Here is a 19,674-nt window from a genome sequence, read left to right as displayed (position 1 = left end):
TTTATCAGACAGAGAGAAATGACCTTGATTGTTCTTCTATACATTGTTTATCAAATCTAACTTAGCACATAATAATCTTGATGGAGCTGGTTGAAAACATATGATTCTCGAAATTTATGTGTAACCTGGATATATATAGCTAGAGAACTTTGATATGCTCACATCTTTTATCTTTATTAAATATACTTCAGATTCGATATTACATTATTTATTTCTGATGCCTAAGTCAAACAAAAGAACATGGACATTAAACTATACTAGTTAATCAGATTAATTAATATATAACAACCTCAAATGTATGTTTATCAGATTCATTATTAACATTTTCAGGAGGTAGATTTCCTCCACTTGTGAGGAGTCATAACACCTAACACACCACTTTTTAAGTCCATTGGCGTTTCCCTTCCAAACCTGCCACTCTCTTGTTCCATAATCTTCTCTACCTCTCCCACAATGCTGCTGCTTCTATTACCAATACCAAACTTCTTCAACTTGAAGAACAAACCTTTCTTCTTCTCCACCATTCTCTCCAGCTGCACCTGCATTGCATTGCACTGGTTTTGCAGCCTATAAACCTCTTCTTTCAGCTTCCTTATCTCGATCTGCTGAGCACTCATTTCGCGCTTTGACAGGCACCGTAAAGGCGTGTCTAAGCTGCCATTGCAGGGGCTCCTGAGGCCACTGAAGGAGCCACTACTCCAGTCCAAATGGCGGTTTAGCTTAGTTTGTTCAGAGAAGAGAACTTGAATAACAGCTCTCACAGGTAATCGTTCATTTTGAGCTGCATGAAGTGAGGCCTCTGGTGTGAGTTTTCTGCTATCAATAAGCCTACACAGACCCTTCCTTTCTTGCTTTGCCACACTTGGATGTGCCTATAACACACAACACAAGTTCATTATTTCAACATTGGAACATTAACATGACACAAGCAGCCAAAAAAAGAGAAAGATCAAAGCAAGAAAAACCACAATGTCCATATTATTACATATAATGTACCTTAAAAACAGTTCATATTTTCTTCACTTCTTTATCTTTATTTCCTTTTTATTCTCCTGACTTTTCACCTATGAAAGTCTTTGGATTTTATCTAATTTGGTAATGTTTGTTACACATATATCTCATGATCACCATGTACAACTAACTACTACAAGTCAATATAAAAGTCAATACCTGTAATTATGTAAGTATCATGCAGTACAATCTAAGCAAAAGTGCAGGTAGGTACTGATAATAAAGTGGAAAGGATTGTTTTATTCAAATAACATAGAAGAAGAGACTAATGAATGGAGTAACACTAACCATTCATGAATTGAATAACATTATTATAAATGTATATACAAGTTTCATATAGCACAGATAAAAGAAGGGGGAATAAGACAAGATTCTAATAATCCACCTATTTCCATGCATTACTATTTAATACTATCTGGACAACAGAAAAGACAAATGGAGATAAACGTTGATTAAACCAAGTATAACTATAGCCCCACATAGGTCATTCACTAAGAATAATGTTTGTCACACACACACCTTCACTCACATCTGATCTCTTCACACATGTCTTAGATTTCTAGCCCTACCAAAAAAATTTTACTCTCCTGGCCTGCATTATGATGTTGCCAACTCATACATTGGTTTTTAGTTTACTCTTTTAATTCTTCTCTGAAGAACACCTCATCTTGCTAGTAACAACACATGAAACATTTCCCTGGCTATGACATTCATCCAGATTCCATAATGAGCATACAAATCCCGGAACAAAACAAGAACAATGCATAACACTGCATTTTGGTACATTGAGAGATAAATCTGTTTGAAAAAAGAGATTAAGGCAAACAAAATTTCTGTCCACTCAAATATATGAACAAGTTTTCTTTATTTTCTTTATCTCTACTGTCTAAGTATCAACCAATTAATTTGTGTCCCACCAATTCAGCCACTGATAACAAGACATTAATTTGTGACTAATTGATAAAAAGTGAGAGAATAAGAAGTTACTTTGAGATAAGTATCAATGGCTCTGTACAAGCCATCATCAGTGGCTCTTGCATGAGTTGGAAGAGCTCCGGCGAGTGCAACAAACTCAGACAAGGTGAGATTAGCATCTAAAGCAGCCTCAGCAAGGTAGGAATCAATCAACTTAGCCACCTTAACCAAAGCAGCACCACTCTTAACACCTTCATGGTCCAAGCACACGAACCTCTTCACCAACCTTATCACAATCTCAACATCAAGCAGTGTCCCACAAGTGTGGCTAAACGAAGGTATCATAAGCTCCTTCAATGAAGCCTGGTCTAGCTGCCATGAAATCCGCTTCTCAAGCTCTAACCTGTAACTTCCCTCAACCCCAACCATGTTAGCTGTTCTTAGGAGCCTCAGGAGGAAGTTGCATGGAATGGAATCTTTCTCTGGTGGAAGAACACCAACCTGTGTTGCATGTACAAATATGAATAAGTATTGAATACAATACAGTAGTATTTGATGTATATGGTATTAGAGTTAGAGACTAACCAAGGTTTCAACAAAGAACCTCTTCTTTAGCCATGAAGCTGTGACACTCTCCGGTGATGTAAGACGATCCTTGTTATCAGAAAAGATGTCAGTTGAAGAAGAAAGGTCAGGGAGCCATTTGGAAGCATAATGAGTTATGATTGATCCTATCAAATCAGAACGAACACCTTTTTGCTTGATTCCTGAGAGGGTCTTCACGAAGTAGTCCATGTCCAGAATGCATGCATCATCAAACCAGCAATGCGTTTCTTCTTCTTCTTCTTCATGATGTTGGTGGCAGGAATGGTTGTCATTGTTCATCATTACTGCAGTGTTAAGGAACTTGTTGGCTCTGGTTTTTGTCTCAGTGGTTGAAGAAGCGTTATAGTTATTATAGTCCATGAATTGAAAGTGATATGAGCAAGGTTGAAACAAATGATGTGGACAATTTAACCATGCATTAAAGTTATTAAAATATACTCTTTTAGTATAGCTCTCTTTGGTAGTAATAAACAAAAAAATCAAGGTTTGTTGATTAGTGTAGAACCATTATTTGATTAGTAATGGAGATAGTAATAATGTTGTATAATTTAATCTCCCTTAAAGAAGTGGTTATGTTAAAGTGAGTGCAAATAGAAAGTCAGCTTGCAAAACAGTGAGATGAGTAAGTGTACGGTTTGTCAAAATTAGAAGTAAGAATCTGATTGCATTATTATATATAAAAATATGAAATGGTTGCTTTGGCAATTGGCATTGCTCAACATAATTGAGAAAGAGCTGTTGGAGGAAGGAGAATTAGGACCACTGGTATCATATTTTATTCTATCCTTATGACAGACACACACACCAAATTGCTTATATATATATATATATATGCTGCATGGAAGAGAGAAGAACAAAAATAATAATAATAATGCAGCCTCTAAGTTGAAAAGGACCTGAAAGAGACACAAATTTTGTTGTGTGTATAATATATTTATTTACATACCATAACCATATTGTAGAGGAAAAGAGTGAGAGCACTGAATGATGGAAGCTAAAAGGAAGGAACAGAAATCTGAGAGGGTCCCATTTCCCAATCAAAAAGGTGCATGTTACTGTTTTGTTTTGCATCCCAACGAGGCTCGTGAACCTTCACTATTTGTTCTTTTCAATCAAGACAACTCTACCCTCTCACTGCCATTGCCAATTTGCCATGGACCCCGCTCAATTTCTGATTACACACTGATACATACCTTGCAAATATTTTAGAATAAAACTGTCAGGGTATTTGCCTAAAGACAAGAATTTGAATGGAACATGTTGTCAACTGGGAATTATATATTAATTCTATGTTAAGATAAACCACCAAGTGGGAAATGTGAGTGAATTGTTACAATTAGCATTTATGTTAATAGTGTGGTCCTGAAGAAGAAAAGCCTCTCTCTGGGCCTGTCATGTTACAAAGTGGACACACTTTATAACTTTATGGGCTTCATGTTCTTCATAGACTAAGAGACAAAACTGAACACACAGCCCAACATTGGATCCATAACTGTGAGATGAAATTCCATCCAAAATTGACAAAAATTATTGTATAAAAAACAAAAGAAGAAAAATCCAACAGCTAGATGCTAGACTTGCAAACAAATTCATTCTTTCATTTTTCTTTTTAACACAAAAATAAAGTCGGATTCTATAAAGTAGAAAGGCTTGGTAAAACTAAAATCATAAAAGAGAACAACCCCACTTGCCTATGGGAACCAAAAAATTTAATGGGACTTGAATAAAAGTGACAAGCTAACTTATTGTATAGGCAATTAAATAGCCTACAACAAGTAGTTTTCCCCTTAACACTTTCTCAAGGGTTCTACTTCTTATTCTTTCTGCTTGCAATTCAACAGAAAGAAGCACTGCATTGGTTTAAAGGCCGCGAGGGGTTGAAGGACTGCTTGAGGTGTCACCACCGCCAACCGGATTCAATGGCGAAATGCTTGGAAGAGAGCCATTCCCACCCTCATTGTCGGCCACCACTGGTATCTTAACTGCAGCTGCTCTTTCCATCTCTTTCTCAAGCTCTTCTTCTCGGCGCAGGGCAGTGAATTGGGTGTCCAAGGATTTGGCTGCTGCTAACCATGCAAGAACAATCACCAGAAGCACTCCTCCAAGGTATGGGGTTGAATTCGCCAACGAGCCAAAACTCAATATCATAAACTGCTGAATTAGAGCGCCTCCGGACTTCCCCAAGGGGTTGCATACAACATCAATGGCTGCCTTTCCTTTGACCTGCAACAAGAAATTCAACAATGGTTAATCAAATGCGGGCAGATACTTTATAAAATCAAAACATATCTGAGTGTAGAAGTCCAAACCTTGGTATCCTCATCCAATGGAATGTAGGCCATTTCTTTGCATGGATCGAATAAACTGTACTTAGCACTCTTGCTGAATATGTTTTGCAATGCACCGACGTATACAGCAGCTAGCAGTGGAGTCATTCCAAACTTCGCAATAACAGGTGCAACCGGGCCTCCGAATAAAATAAGAGAGAAGAAAGCAACTCCTGTCAAAAGCAGGACAGTAGGGGTGATCTTGGCAGCAACTCCCCATCCGTACCTGTCAAATATAAATTGGCTCACAAGCATCATTGTGAATGTGGCAATTCCAGTTGCGGTTGAGAAGTCACCCATAAATGATGAGTACTCGTTCGGGCTAGGAAACTGCACAATTTGCATAGTTGAGTGTGAGAGAGAAATAGCAGAGTAAAATGGCCAGTAATAAAACCAAAAGCAAGACAAATTTACATTACCTGAGCTTTGAGCTTTGATTTCCATGTAACCTCAACAAGGTTAATGCTAATTCCGTATGCAACCACCAAAGTCGCAAGATCTCTTATGTATTTTGAAGACACCAGGAATTTTATGCTCTCCATTGTTCCCATTTTTGGCTTTTCCTGGAAAATAAAATGCATAACAAGGTTTAATATCATGTTATACGAACAAAAGATTCAGAATTTCTTATATTCAGACATATATAAGATAAAAGAACAAAAAGTTATGTTTAATACTATATCAAGACAGAAAATACAAAACGAGGCAATGAAGACACAGACTTAATAAAAAAAAAATTGGGACTTTGTCTCTGTTCATTGTCCATAGTTTTTGGGTGGAGGTAAAATTGGGCAAATTTTGCTTTTAAACAGAGACATTTTATCTTCTGTATTTCCATCCTGAAACTGAAACAGATACCAGACATAGCCAAAGGGATAACACAAATTTACCTTCTTCTTCTTGCTCCGTTCAGGAAGAGGAACATAGTTATTCACCCACCAATACAAGAAGCAGATAGCAAATCCCATACCAACAACTATGCTCATCATTGCTTTTAGAGAGATGGCCCAACCATCAACTCCAGGACCTAAATTTTGCCTCAGATTAGAGAAGTATTTCACTGTCCGGCCAGAGAACACGAGGGCTACATTGGCCCCTAGCCCAAATAGTGGATAAAATCGTTTCGCTTCGTCAACTGTAGTTATCTGCAGGGGAGAAGAAAAGCAAAAGCTTCTCATTAGCACATAGCATTCTAACCGGAAAAGAGTTCTATGCATATGAAACAACCACCTATCAATCATTATTAGATGAAAATGAATCAAAACCAGCGTACATATGCCAAACATGAAGATGAAAAAAAAATTAAAATAAGACAATCAATCCAACAACCAAACCTAACTAAAATACGCAACGTTTAGGATGCCAGAATCACAAAACATTATTGCATGATAACGATATTAAGTACCAACAAACACACTGTAACAGGATACAGAATCAAGCTAAAGACCAATTAACATCTAACAAAATCAGGTAAGAATTCAAGCAATGGAATTATATCTATACCTGATTGGCAAAACCCCAAAAGAGCACGGAAATGACCACACTCCCCCACAATTCAGCCATGACATAGAACAAACAGAAACTCCATATTCTCATAATTGCAAGGGGGCCAAGAAACCTTGGTCCAAGGATGTTGAGAAGCTTGTCCGCAAATGCCTCAGGGTGGATGTAGTTGCTGAGAGGGTACAGGACAAAACCAAAGGCACCAAAGAATGCAATAAATGGAAGAATAACAGAATAAAAGAGTGCTTGTTTTGACAAAACATTAGCCAACTTAGTATACAGCAACATGAACCCAACGGCCATGGGAAGGTTCACCCATGTCTTCAGAAATGGTATAATCTCCGCACTGCTACCTCTAGCAGTGACAACAAGAACATCCTTCGTGTCCCTGAGGATTGTGTAATTGAAAAGGATGCAAAAGAACATCATCCCCAATGGTATAATCTTCTTCAAGGTGGCAACTTCAACACCCAAAATCTTTGGCTTGTTCTCTGATTCAGTACTTTCAGCAAACAGTGGCTGCCCATCAGCTGAAGCTGCAGCTTCGGCCCTGCATACGAACAAATTCTTGCCCTTTTGGCCAAAGGTGTTGGCTTTTAAGGCAAATCCATTGAGTTGTTTTGGGATTGGTGTAGCTGTGAGGGGAGAAAACCCATCAATGATTTTGGGCTTCGGAGTGAAAAATCGATGCTTTAAGTTCTGGGGTGTTTGTAGGAGCCTGTTCCTGGGGTTTGTAGGAAGGGAGAGAAGCCCTCTGGTCTGAAGAACAGCCTCCATGTCTCTCTCTCTCTCTCTTCTCTCTCTCTCTCTAGAGAGACAAAGATAAGAACGTAAGCGCAGAGATAAGGTGGCTCTGGAGAAGAGAAGAGGAGATTGGAGAAGAAGATTATGTTCTGAATAACAAGAGAAGAAGGCACAGAAACAAATATCTTCCCTTTTATATATTATACGCTCATAAGAATCTACCAAACCCTTGAGCTCTCAGGGTTCAGTCAATAAATTTAATTAAATTAAATTAATAAAATATATAGAATACTTACATGCGGAAAAAAGGATCAATTCAATCTTAATTTAATATTATTATATGGTAAAGTATTAAATTAATTCATTAGGTTTGGCCTAATTTTGTTTTTACTTTTAAGGTGTAAAATAGTTTATTTGAATCTAAAAAAATTTTATTTCGCATCAATATAGTCCTGCTGTAAAGTTAAAATTAAATAATTAACGAAATTTAATTTTCAAGTCTAGTCTGTTACTTAAGAGAGTTTCTACCATAGAGGTGATGATGGCCTTGTCTTTATTGTTGCCGTCGAATTTTTTAGCAAAACCTGAATTTTGACGATGTTCTTCATGTGCTTGAACCAAGATTAGGCCTGCGGAGATGCATCTGCAAGGTTATACATATTTTCTATAGTCATGTAAGACATTTCTTAATTATTTAATCTTGAATTTACGGTAGAATATTACGACTATATTAAAACTAAATGAAATTTTTTTAGATTTAAATAAGACACTTTAAATTTTAGAGACTAATACATAATTAAATTCAAATATAAAAAATTAATTTAATATTTTATTTTATTATTATTATATTATATAATTTTTTTAATGCTCATTATAATTTCAATTAGGTCGATTTTTCAAGTTCATACAAACTGATATAACTTCTAAAGATTTAAGTGGTTTCAATTTGATTAATTTATATTAAAAATTCAAAATAAATAAATAAATGGAACAAAAGTTCAATATTTTCAAGTTTTCATATTTTAAAAAATTAATCATTTGATATTTGTAAAGTGGTAGTGTTTAAGAAAGATTAATTCATAAACAAGGTAAATTTATAATTTATATCATAAAAATAATTTATTACAAGTCAAAGTATATTATATATACAATATTTTGGGACTCTCTGATCAAATTAAACAAATTTTTAAAAGTAAGGTTGAAACATGTGATATAATCCACATGGTTTGTAAAGGAATCGATCTTAGCTCTTAACCCAAACAAAAATACTATAATAGCCATCATAGTAGACTATTTTACTTAATATTTGAATAGTATAATAAAAGACAATATAAAATTAAATTTTAATAAGAATATATTAAACATATAAGACTAGTTGATTCTGATAATTGATATTCAACAAATTTACCAAGATACAGATTATACGGTCACAACTCACAAGTGAATCCCACCAGCTATGAATGCGAGTGAAGTGGAAAATGACATGCATGAAAAAGCGTAGGAAATGGTCAATTAAAAGAAGAAGAAAAAAAAGTTTATAAAGGACATTGCTTTGCTACGATATTTCTGTACAAGTGGACAAGCTAATTTACCAAAATATCTTAATTTTTATGAACTCTACTGCATAGTAATAATAATAAATATGGTATATTCTCCTTATTATTATATACCTACCAATGATTCAATTCACATGATAAGCAATATTATTTCGGTTTAATTATTCTACTGGTCTTTATATTTTCGTAAAATTTTTAATTTAATCTCTATATATTTTTTTTTAATTGAGTCCTTGTACCAATTTTTTTTAATTGGGTCTTTACATTTTTTTTCTTTTATTTAAGTCCATGTACCAATTTTTTTTTAGTTGGATCTCTATAAAATTAAACTAATTACTATTAAGAAGAATTTAATTGAAAAAAATTTGGTACATGAACTCAATTAAAAAAATATATAAAAATCTAATTGAAAATTTCACGAAATTATAGAAATTAACAGACTAACAGACTAATTAAACCTATTATTTCTACATTTTTGGAAAACCTTGGGAAACAATTTTGGTTTCCAACAACAATAAGATATTAATATATTATATTATAAGGCTTTTTTCTGTTGGAGGATGGGATTGACCTTGAAATTTGAAAGTAACATTTGCGGTTCAAAAACCTTGGAATGTGAACTCGTTCCTTGAACCAACGGCTCGCATAAAATCACGGGCTTACCCAACTAAAAGTGAAATTGCAAATGGCACCTCTACCAACCTCATTCATTTGCCTCAATTTCTATCCACCGTTGATTGATTCTCCAATTTTATTATTGTTTTAGATACTTTATCAATTGTTATTTTGACTTTCTAGTTTCTACACAATATTTGATAGTAGTAAATAAAGTAAGAGTAGAATATCAGTTTTAGTAAAATTATACTACATATATTATTATATATACGGTGAAAAGTTAGGTGTAGTCGACTTCACGTGAAGTTGATAATTGAGAGTCGTTAGATGATTTGACTTATTTGATTAAAATTTCATCTAACGGCTCTTAACTATCAATTTCACGTGAAGTCGACTGCACCTAATTTTCACCTATATTTATATATTATGAGTGTTAAAAGCTTATATATTTTGAAGGTAAAATTCCTTTGTAGAAAAAATGATCTTTTTTTTTTTTTTTCTTGACATCCCCTATTTTAGTCATGTAATTCAAGGTCAAATCATGCTCAAAATTAAACACGTGCGCCTTATTTGATGGAACTAAAAAACTGTGTGAATCATACATCTATTAAGTAGTTGACTATTATTTTATCAACAGCTTCCGTTTAATTATTTTTCAAGTTAAAAGTATGATTATTTTCTAAAATCTGTTATAATAATTTTTATAATTCTAAATACAGAAAAAAGTGAAAACCTAATGGGGGGTTGGTTAAAAAAATGTGAATTGATTCTGAATTAACTTTGCTTATGAATTTGGGGCTTGAGAAGCAAAGGTTTCAAATTTTGAAAAACTCTCTTGGGAGAAATTATTGTTTAGCATTTTAGGTTGTATAGGGTTCAGATACTTATTACTAATCTTTGTTTATACACAAAATTGAATATATTTTTATGTTCAAAAAATGAAGACCAACAACAAAAAAATAAAATGCATAGAGTAAAGTATCGTTTTTGTCCCCAACGTTTATGGTAAGTCTCAAAGTTGTCTCTAACATTTCAATCGTCCTATTTAAGTCTTTAACGTTTCAAAATTGGTTCAATGTTATCGCGTTAGGGATCCGTTAACAGAATTAACGGCGGGACAAAATTGATATAATTTTAAAACGTTAGGGACTTAAATAGAAGAAAAAAGTTGGTGACAAAAATGATACATAGAAAAAAATTTTAATTTATATCCTTCAATAATATCAATTTTTGACTGTATATAATATTGAATTATTTTTTAATCACATCTAAGTAAATTACACTTAATCACACTGTTTTATTCTAAATAAATTTATTTAGAATGAATGTAATATGAAAATAATATATTTACTTATAACTTTAAGTGTAATTTATAATTAAAAACAAATATTAATAATTCTCAAAAGTATATATTAAATATTTTTTTTTTAAACTCCGGAAAGTCAAATGTGTATTTGTGACGTTTAAACTTTAAAGTCAATAAGTAACTCCAATGTGCATTTGTGTTAATTGAGTATACTCAATTAGGAAAAAAACAGTTATTGTCGTTTCTTAGGAGAATTAATATTTCATCAAGGCAAGTATAATAGGAACCTGAACATTTTATGGTGGAATATTTTTGAACATTAGTGATGAAGTGATATTTAGTCTTGTAAGTATTTATATAGGGACCTACCATAAACATGTAATTTTGTGTCTCATGCATGCCTTTCACGGAACGTGAGGGAAATGACTACAAAGCCGTGATTGCTTCAAACTTTGTTGCTTCAATTCTTCCATTTTTAATTCCCTTCTTCAAACGTGTCCAGTCAAAATTTTTAGTTGACTCACCGGTGGAGCCGTCCTCAAATTTCCAAGCTAGCAACTCCTTCCAATGTGCGATACAATGAACTAAAAATACTAGTTAACAAAATCCTTGTTATATTAGTAGTCTTTAAATTGTAATTACTAGTTAACAAAATCCTTGTTATATTATAGGTGCATTATTATAGAATTATAGTATTTCTTCAACCTTTATTACTTGTTATCAACTAATTTAGTTGATTAGTAGTGAATAACATGAGGGAGACAAAAGGATCGATTTAAGCACGTTTGAGACAGTCAACCATGCGGTTCTTCCAGTAATATATATGCATACCTGCTAAAATACAATACTATACTAATTTATTTGGAATTGAAAGAAAGCAAGCACCCATGGGTCCTAAACCCAAAAGATTTCCTCAGATTATGATAACAATATTACTATTAAATTTATTTAATCAAACAATGCCGTAGGGTGCCATGTTGTTAGGATAATATAATATATTGACAAAGGCAAAGTGGCAAATTATGAGGAGATATACAAGGGACACTTTTTTTTTTTTTTGTACATAGGGAAACTTTTTTTTCCCTCTCATTTTTGGTTGGAAGTGAGCCCAGCTACTCCATCCACAAGGATCAATTATTTGGGCTTCTGTTCAATTCCGATGTAAGCCTATTATCTCCCTCAACCGAAATCCATTTCACAAAAAAAAAAGTAGCACAAGAGTTGACCGAGATAATTAAAGATAGATGTAAGATGAATATTGAACCATGAGAATTTATTAAGGAGTGTTTTGCAAATTGCAACACTTTTACTGAGTTAATATTTTATTATACATACATTCAAACAATATTAACTGTTTATTTCCTGTCATTTATCTGGCGTGAAATTAAGAAATCTATTTCCTTATTAGTTGTAAACTTATTATCTTGTACACACAAAGCAGTAGCTTATAGCAAAGCACAAACTAATCTATTAGTAAGAAAACATCATCACTTGGAATATCTATGCAGAACCATCACACTAGAAATAAATCCTAGTGATTAATGCATCACATACCAGTAAGTAACATTACACAAATGAGTAGAGAAACAATATTCCACATCGAAACTAAGAAACTATATCTACACTATATTTTAGAATATAAAAGTGACATTGGGATACATTAATAAACTAGTGATACTGTAATGGCAATACACTTGATACATGCTAAAATAACACAAGTATGCTGGATCTTTTTGTAAGTGCTGCTGATGAGATCTTGATGTATTATGTTTTCTCAAAAGAAGCTGCAAAGATAAGAAAGTAAAACTTTTTGTTTCTAATCTCTACCCATTCAAGTCATTTGTGCAAGTTAATCCAAGAAATAAATATAACTGGTTCGTAAGAGTGCATGTCCATATATAACAGAAAATAAAACTCAAAACATTTACCTTTTAAATATGTATGTTAGATGGTAACAAAAATAATAAAATACATATATATTTAGTTATGCCATAATTAAGAGGTTACCTGCAGAGAATTGGATATCAGTGGAAGGAGTTGAAATTTTTTAGCAGCAGGACATAAAATCGGTCTCTCAAGTCATACAGAAATCTGAAGTAAGCATGTCTGCACTTGCGACTGAAGAAAATGGCACCACAAACTCCCCAAAAGCCTGAAGCAAAGCCAACTCCTAAGCCCATATAGAGGCAGCTCAGAAAATCTGATTCATCACCATCATCATCATTCTCACCCAAAGTCTTTGTGTCATCTCCATGATTTGAGCAGTTTTTGGGAAGGGGAGGTCCACAAAGATCAGCATTCCCAATATAGCTAAGCTCACTGAAGCTCTGAAGTTGGGTCCCTGATGGGATTTGGCCTCTCAAGTTATTGAATGACAGGTTCAAATTATCGAGGAAAGACAAACTGGACATGCTCTCAGGAATCTGTCCCGTGAGTTCATTTTTGGATAAATCAAGAGACTCCAGTTGTCTCATGTTTCCAATCTCTTTTGGTATGGTTCCTGTTAGCCTGTTATGAGATAGATTCAAGAAATGCAACTGAGAGAGGCTGAACAGTTGTGGAGACATTGTTCCTGTCAGATTATTACTTGAAAGGTCAACCATGCGGATCAGCTTCAGATTTGAATCATAATTTGATTGTTGACCTTTTACAAGCAATATAAGATTTTCTCTGTATATAAATAAAATCCTTTGAAAATAAAATTCATATGAAACCCAACTGGTTGAGTAATGCATGTTAACAAAGGCTGTGATGTTGCTTAGGCAATTGGGTATATGTCCTGAGATTCTGTTATATGCAAGATCCAAAATAATGAGGAAAGGCATTTGACATATCTGTGAGGGAATATTACTGACAAACTTGTTGGACCTTAACTGGAGGATCTTTGTACTCAGCGGCATCCACTTTGGTATGTTTCCAGAGAAGCTATTCTCGCGGACATTAAGGATGGATAAGGAGCGGCAATACTGAAGTGATGAAGAAGATATGTCCCCAGACAAGTTATTCTCATGTAGATGCAGTCCTGTGAGATTTGACAAGAAGCCCATTGATGGGGGTATGTTGCCACTAAGATTGTTGCCTCCCAGATTAACATGACCCAGCGACTTCCAATTCATCCAGCAGTCTGTTAGCCCTCCAGATAAATTATTATTAGAGAGGTCCAAGTACTGCAATTCATTGTTGATTTTCTTGCTATGGCACAAGAGATGTGAGATGGATCCTGATAGGGAATTGTTGTTTAACTGGAAGAAAACAACATTGGATGAGAGCCGAGGAAGACCACCTTTCATATTATTTGATGAAATCGATATGACGCTGGAATTCAGCAATACTTCTGATAAGTCCCCTTCTATGGTGTTGTTGTACAAAATGAGATGCATAAGTGTGGATGCAAGTCTCCAAAAGTTTCTGTTATTATCAGCAGCATCAAACGAGAACTTTGAGTCTTTAATGGTAAGCTGTTTGAGAGATGTCTGTGTATATAACCACTGAGGAAGTGTAGGGTGCAATGGTGTAAGGTAGAGCTCCACAAGTTGGAAAGGTGGTATCCAGTGAGGATCAAAATCAAAGGTGGTGTTTGGTGATCCCAACCACAAGACTCTTAAATTCTTTAGTTTTGCAAAATTTCTTTCAGACACAACTCCCGTGAAGAGATTTCCTTCAGCCATGAGGGTTACTAGGGATGACAAATTTCCCAAATTTAAAGGAAGAAATCCAGAAAAATAGTTGTTAGAAATGTAAAAGGAGGTAAGATACTGAAGCTGGCCTATCCAATGTGGAATTGAGCCATTCAAGTAATTATCATGCAATTCAAGCCTAGTCAAGGAATGAAGATTTGGCAACGTATTTGGTAGCTGGCCCATAAAATGATTACTTGAAAGGTCAATCTTAAGGACCTGAGAACTAAGATTGAATATCCATTTAGGCAACTCTGAATAAAAAGAATTACCGGAAAGAACAATGACCTGGAGTGATGCGCTAAAATTAGCATAGCCAAGAGATGGACTTATGCTTTCAAGGTTACAGCTGTCTAAGTAGATCTCCACCAATGATGGAAGCACCGTCACAAAGTGAAGCCAGTTAGTTTGCATGCGAAGATCAATGTTACTGAGGTCTATGTATTCCAAGGAGGGAATGCGAGAGAGCCACTCAAGACTCTTGATAGAAAGGTATATGTTGTGTGATAGATCAATGTAATTGAGAGTTGAAGAGTTCACAGTGAAATCAGATGAGATAGTTGTAAAGTTATTGTAACTCAAATCCAAAGCTTGTAAGTGTTCCATATCCAATAGAGAGAGATTGATGTCACCTGTAAGGCGTTTCTGCGAATCATAATCTTCATCTACATCATCATAATAACCAGACCAGAGACCGAGGTATATGACTCTGGCAGTGATGTTGTGACAGGTGACTCCCTTCCACTGGCAGCAATCTTGCTCCTGCTGCCATGAAGATAGGAGTCCCCATGAGTCAGTGACTCCTTCTTTGAACTTCCACAGGATTTCTTTATCTCTCTCGTTGCAACAACTACATATCATGCATAATGTGCTCAACATCATTGCAAACACATACTTCCTCTTCCAAACTATATTATTGCTATCCATTGATTAATTAAAGAAAGCAAACCTGAATTATAATTAGGGTTCATATCTCGCTTCTTTGTTAAGCTATGTATATATAGCAAGATTACGATTACCATACAAGTCATTCATACAGAAACCAAATGACTCAATATGGATGTGGAATTTTAGGGGAGACTTGATTGACGTGTGTTTCTGGATGTGGAATTTTAGGGACAGTTGACTGACTTGTGTATTCGTCCACCACCGTGGAAAGTTTCTTCCTCTAGTTAGCGCCATTAATTATGGATGATAACTTCTTTGTTACTCACAGCACAGGATGATAGGTGTAAACTGTAAAGTAAAGGAGGTAGTATTCTCATGTTGGGCTCTTATTGTATTGGGCTTTTACAGAAACCTTCTTCGTTGAAATGCGTTCTCCTTCCTCACCAACTAAAATAGTTAGGCCCGTCCAAAACTACTTTTTATTGGTGACTTGTCCAAAAGTAGTTTAAAACACAGAGAGTAAATCACATTATTTTGTAAACTTCAAGTAATAAAATGAGATGCATTCTCAAAAAATAAAAAGCAAAACATTCTTTAATTCTAGAAGACCAACACTGTTTTTTGCTTTTATCTTAGATTTGAACCAATACAAGCCCATTTTTTATACTGAAAGGGTTGAGCTCTAGCATTATATATATGTAACGCATTTTGTGATAAGAAAATTCTTAGATGTATTAAAGTGGGCCTTCACTTTTATCCTAACCAAAAACAAAAATAAAATAAAAAGTATACTTTTTGTACTTAATTTTTGTGATTTCTTTTAAACATATTCCTAATATTTAATTTAATATAATTTTATCCTAACGTTTTTTATTTATTTAATTTTATCTCTAATATTTTTAATTTTTGTCAAAATTATCCCTTAAAATTTTTTATTTTGTCCCTATCATCTTACATAAAATTGAACAATAGTTAATTGAGACAATCCAAATTTGCAAGAGTTGTTTGAGATAACTAAAAATAAATGTAAGATGAATATTGAACCATGAGAATTTATTGACGAGTGTTTTGCAAATTGCAACACTTTTACTAAGTTGATAAATTATTATACATACATTAAAACAATATTAACTCTTTATTTCCTGTCATTTAGCTGGCGTGAAATTAAGAAATACTATTTCCTTCTTAGTTGTTAACTTATTATCTTGTACACACAAAGCAGTAGCTTATAGCAAAACACAAACTATTAATAAGAAAACAATCATCACTTGGAATATCTATGTAGAACCATCACACTAGAAACAAATCCTTGTGACCTACTATATATATAATTAATGCATCACATAACAGTAAGTACTAAGTAACATTACACAAATGATTAGAGAAACAATATTCTGCATCAAAACCAAGAAACTATATCTAGGCTTTATTTTAGAATATAAAAGTGACATTGGGATTCAATAATTAGCTAGTGATACTGTAAGCGCAATACACTGCATGAAGTATCTGCTGGATCTTTATGGCAGGTGCAGCGGATGAGATCTTATGTATTATGTTCTTCAAAAGAACCTGCAAAGATAAGAAATTATTATTTTTTAAATCTCTACCCATTCAAGTCATTTGTGCAAGTTAATCCAAGAAATAAATATAATTGGTTCGTAAGAGTGCATGTCCATATATAACAGAAAATAAAACTCAACATTTTCATGTTAAATTATGTATGTTAGATGGTAACAAAAATAATAAAATACAAAGTATATATTTAGGTATGCCATAATCAAGAGGTTACCTGCAGAGAATTGGATCAGTGTTCAGTGGAAGGAGTTGAAGTTTGTGAGCAGCATCAGATAAAAACGTTCTCTTAAGTCATACAGAAATCTGAAGTAAGCATGTCTGCACTTACGACTAAAGAAGATGGCACCACAAACTCCCCAAAAACCTGCAGCAAAGCCAACTCCTAAGCCCATATAGAGGCAGTTCCGAAACTCAGATTCATCATCATCATCACTCTCACCCGAAGTCTTTGTGCCATCGCCATGATTTGAGCAGTTTTTGGGAAGGGGAGGTCCACAAAGATCGACATTCCCAATATAGCTAAGCTCACTGAAGCTCTGAAGTTGGGTCCCTGATGGGATTTGGCCGCTCAAGTTATTGAATGACAGGTTCAAGTTATCGAGGAAAGACAAACTGGACATCCTCTCAGGAATCTGTCCCGTGAGTTCATTTTTGGATAAATCAAGAGACTCCAGTTGTGTCATGTTTCCAATCTCTTTTGGTATGGTTCCTGTTAACCTATTATGGGATAGGTTCAAGAAATGCAACTGAGAGAGGCTGAACAGTTGTGGAGACATTGTTCCTGTCAGATTATTACTTGAAAGATCAACCATGCGCATCAGCTTCAGGTTTGAATAATAATTCGATTGTTGACCTTTTACAAGCAATGTAAGGTTTTCATAGTATACAAAGAAAACCCTTCCATCAAAGTATTCATAGAAAATCCAACTGGTTGAATAATGCATGTCAACAAAGGATGTGATGTTGTTTAGGCATTTGGGTATATGTCCGGAGATTCTGTTATATGCAATATCCAAAACAATGAGGAAAGGCATTTGACATATCTGTGTGGGAATGTTACCAATGAATTTGTTGGACCTTAACTGGAGAATCCTTATACTCTGCGGCATCCACTTTGGTATGTTTCCAGAGAAGCTATTGTCGCGGACATTAAGGATGGACAGGGAGCGGCAATACTGAAGTGATGAAGAAGATATGTCCCCAGACAAGTTATTCTCATGTAGGTGCAGTGATGTGAGATTCGACAATAAGGCCATTGATGGGGGTATGCTGCCACTAAGATTGTTGCCTCCCAGATTAACATAATGCAGCGACTTCCAATTCATCCAGCAGTCTGTTAGTCCTCCAGATAAATTATTATCAGAAAGGTCCAAGTACTGCAACTTATTGTTGCTTTTCTTGCTGTGGCACAAGAGATGAGAGATGGACCCTGATAGAGAACTGTTGCTTAGCTGGAAGAAAACAACATTGGATGAAAGTCGAGGTAGACCACCTTTGAAATCATTTGATGTCAGCTCTGTGATGCTGGAGTTCAGCAACACTTCTGATAAGTCCCCTTCTATTGTGTTGTTGTACAAACTGAGATGCTGAATTGTGGATGTAAATCTCCAAAAGTTGTTGTTATTGTCAGCAGCTTCAAGCAAGAACTCTGAGTTTTGAATGATGAGAGAATAGAGAGATGTCTGTGTATATACCCATTGAGGAAGTGTAGGGTGCAGTCGTCCAAGGTACAGCTTGTCAAGTTGGAAAGGTGGTATCCAGAGGGGATCAAAATCAAAGGTGATGTATGGTGATTTCAAAAACAAGTATTTCAAATTTTTCAGTTTTGCAAAATTTCTTTCAGACACAACCCCTGTGAAGAGATTTCCGGTTGCCGTCAAGAAGTCTAGGGATGACAAATTTCCCAAATTTGTAGGAAAAAATCCAGAAAAATAGTTGTCATCAATGGAAAGGGTGGTAAGATACTGAAGTTGGCCTATCCAATCTGGAATTGAGCCATTTAAGTAATTATCATGCAATTGAAGGCTAATCAAAGAATGAAGATTTGGCAACGTATTTGGTAGCTGACCCATAAAATAATTACTTGAAATGTCAATGTCAAGGACATGAGAACTAAGATTGAATATCCATTTCGGCAACTCTGAGTGAAAATAATTATTGTAAAGTTCAATATACTGGAGTGATGTGCTAAAATTAGCATATTCAAGAGATGGACTTATGTTTTCAAGCTGACAGCTGCCTAACCAGAGCTCCACCAGTGATGGAAGCACCGTCATCCAGTGGAGCCAGTTAGTTTCCATGCGAAGATTAATGTTACTGAGGTCTATGTATTCCAAGGAGGAAATGCGAGAGAGCCACTCAAGACTCTGAATAAAAAGGTTTTCGTTGTATGATAGATTAATGGTACTAAGAGTTGAAGAGTTTACAGTGGAATCAGATGAGATAGTTGTAAAGTCATTGGCACCCAAATCCAAATATTGTAAGTATTCCATATCCAATAGAGAGAGATTGATGTCACCTGCAAGGCATTTCTGCGAATCATATTCGTCATTTACTTCAACGTCATAATAATCACCCGGGAGAGTGAGGTTTATGACTCTGGCAGTGATGTTGTGGCAGGTGACTCCCTTCCACTGGCAGCAATCTTGCTCCTGCTGCCATGAAGATAGGAGTCCCCCTGAATCAGTGACTCCTTCTTTGAACTTCAACAGAATTTCTTTATCTCTCTCGTTGCAACAACTGCATATCATGCATAATGTGCTCAGCATCATTGCAAACACATATTTCCTCTTCCAAAGTATATTATTGCTATCCATTGATTAATTCAACCAAGCAAATCTGATTTTTAATTATGCTTTATAATTCGCTTCCTTGTTAAGCTATGTATATATATGAAGATTATGAATATTATAAAAGTCATTCATGCAAGACCAAATGAATAATCTATCTTA

The 19,674-nt window shown here is 34.8% G+C and overlaps 4 protein-coding genes across 5 annotated transcripts; all 4 read right to left on the bottom strand.

Moving 5' to 3' along the window:
* Nucleotides 1-136: 136 nt before the first annotated feature.
* Nucleotides 137-2,976, bottom strand: LOC107613568 (root phototropism protein 3). The gene is made up of 3 exons (XM_016315637.3): nt 2,512-2,976; nt 1,999-2,427; nt 137-872 (listed from the first exon to the last, which is right to left on the bottom strand). The coding sequence occupies exons 1-3, from the start codon at nt 2,890-2,892 to the stop codon at nt 327-329; spliced, it is 1,356 nt and encodes a 451-aa protein (XP_016171123.1). The 5' UTR covers nt 2,893-2,976; the 3' UTR covers nt 137-326.
* A 1,133-nt stretch (nt 2,977-4,109) lies between these two features.
* On the bottom strand, nt 4,110-7,356 carry LOC107613031 (plastidic ATP/ADP-transporter). Its single transcript, XM_016314864.3, has 5 exons — nt 6,363-7,356; nt 5,750-6,004; nt 5,279-5,422; nt 4,842-5,189; nt 4,110-4,755 (listed from the first exon to the last, which is right to left on the bottom strand). Exons 1-5 carry the CDS (start codon nt 7,137-7,139, stop codon nt 4,393-4,395), a joined length of 1,887 nt encoding a protein of 628 aa, XP_016170350.1. The 5' UTR covers nt 7,140-7,356; the 3' UTR covers nt 4,110-4,392.
* Nucleotides 7,357-11,967: 4,611 nt separating this feature from the next.
* Nucleotides 11,968-15,477, bottom strand: LOC107610319 (receptor-like protein EIX2). Of its 2 annotated transcripts, XM_088497405.1 has the most exons (3): nt 15,210-15,460; nt 12,591-15,110; nt 11,968-12,367 (listed from the first exon to the last, which is right to left on the bottom strand). In XM_088497405.1, exon 2 carries the CDS (start codon nt 14,864-14,866, stop codon nt 12,608-12,610), a length of 2,259 nt encoding a protein of 752 aa, XP_088353531.1. In that variant the 5' UTR covers nt 14,867-15,110; nt 15,210-15,460; the 3' UTR covers nt 11,968-12,367; nt 12,591-12,607. The 2 variants fall into 2 exon arrangements, with proteins under 2 accessions (XP_088353531.1, XP_088353530.1); XM_088497404.1 differs by having other exon boundaries at nt 12,591-15,477.
* Nucleotides 15,478-16,430: 953 nt separating this feature from the next.
* On the bottom strand, nt 16,431-19,539 carry LOC148546961 (receptor-like protein EIX1). The gene is made up of 2 exons (XM_088497232.1): nt 16,938-19,539; nt 16,431-16,717 (listed from the first exon to the last, which is right to left on the bottom strand). Exon 1 carries the CDS (start codon nt 19,537-19,539, stop codon nt 16,960-16,962), a length of 2,580 nt encoding a protein of 859 aa, XP_088353358.1. The 3' UTR covers nt 16,431-16,717; nt 16,938-16,959.
* Nucleotides 19,540-19,674: the final 135 nt, after the last annotated feature.

Source organism: Arachis ipaensis, chromosome B8, assembly GCF_059453495.1.
Source record: "Arachis ipaensis isolate K30076 ecotype BB chromosome B8, ASM5945349v1, whole genome shotgun sequence".
Lineage (NCBI taxonomy): Eukaryota > Viridiplantae > Streptophyta > Magnoliopsida > Fabales > Fabaceae > Arachis > Arachis ipaensis.
Note: the sequence above shows the minus strand (reverse complement) of the source record. Positions and strands in the feature narration are given on the sequence as shown.

Coding starts and splice junctions, on each gene's coding strand:
- LOC107610319 (XM_088497404.1), bottom strand. CDS start 15,187: ATGGATAGCAATAATATAGTTTGGAAGAGGAAGTATGTGTTTGCAATG.
- LOC107613031 (XM_016314864.3), bottom strand. CDS start 7,139: ATGGAGGCTGTTCTTCAGACCAGAGGGCTTCTCTCCCTTCCTACAAAC. Junction 5,190..5,278: donor AATCAAAGCTCAAAGCTCAG/GTAATGTAAATT, acceptor CAAATTGTGCAG/TTTCCTAGCCCGAACGAGTA. Junction 4,756..4,841: donor CATTGGATGAGGATACCAAG/GTTTGGACTTCT, acceptor TTCTTGTTGCAG/GTCAAAGGAAAGGCAGCCAT.
- LOC148546961 (XM_088497232.1), bottom strand. CDS start 19,539: ATGGATAGCAATAATATACTTTGGAAGAGGAAATATGTGTTTGCAATG.
- LOC107613568 (XM_016315637.3), bottom strand. CDS start 2,892: ATGGACTATAATAACTATAACGCTTCTTCAACCACTGAGACAAAAACC. Junction 2,428..2,511: donor GGTTCTTTGTTGAAACCTTG/GTTAGTCTCTAA, acceptor CATGCAACACAG/GTTGGTGTTCTTCCACCAGA. Junction 873..1,998: donor CCATTGATACTTATCTCAAA/GTAACTTCTTAT, acceptor TGTGTGTTATAG/GCACATCCAAGTGTGGCAAA.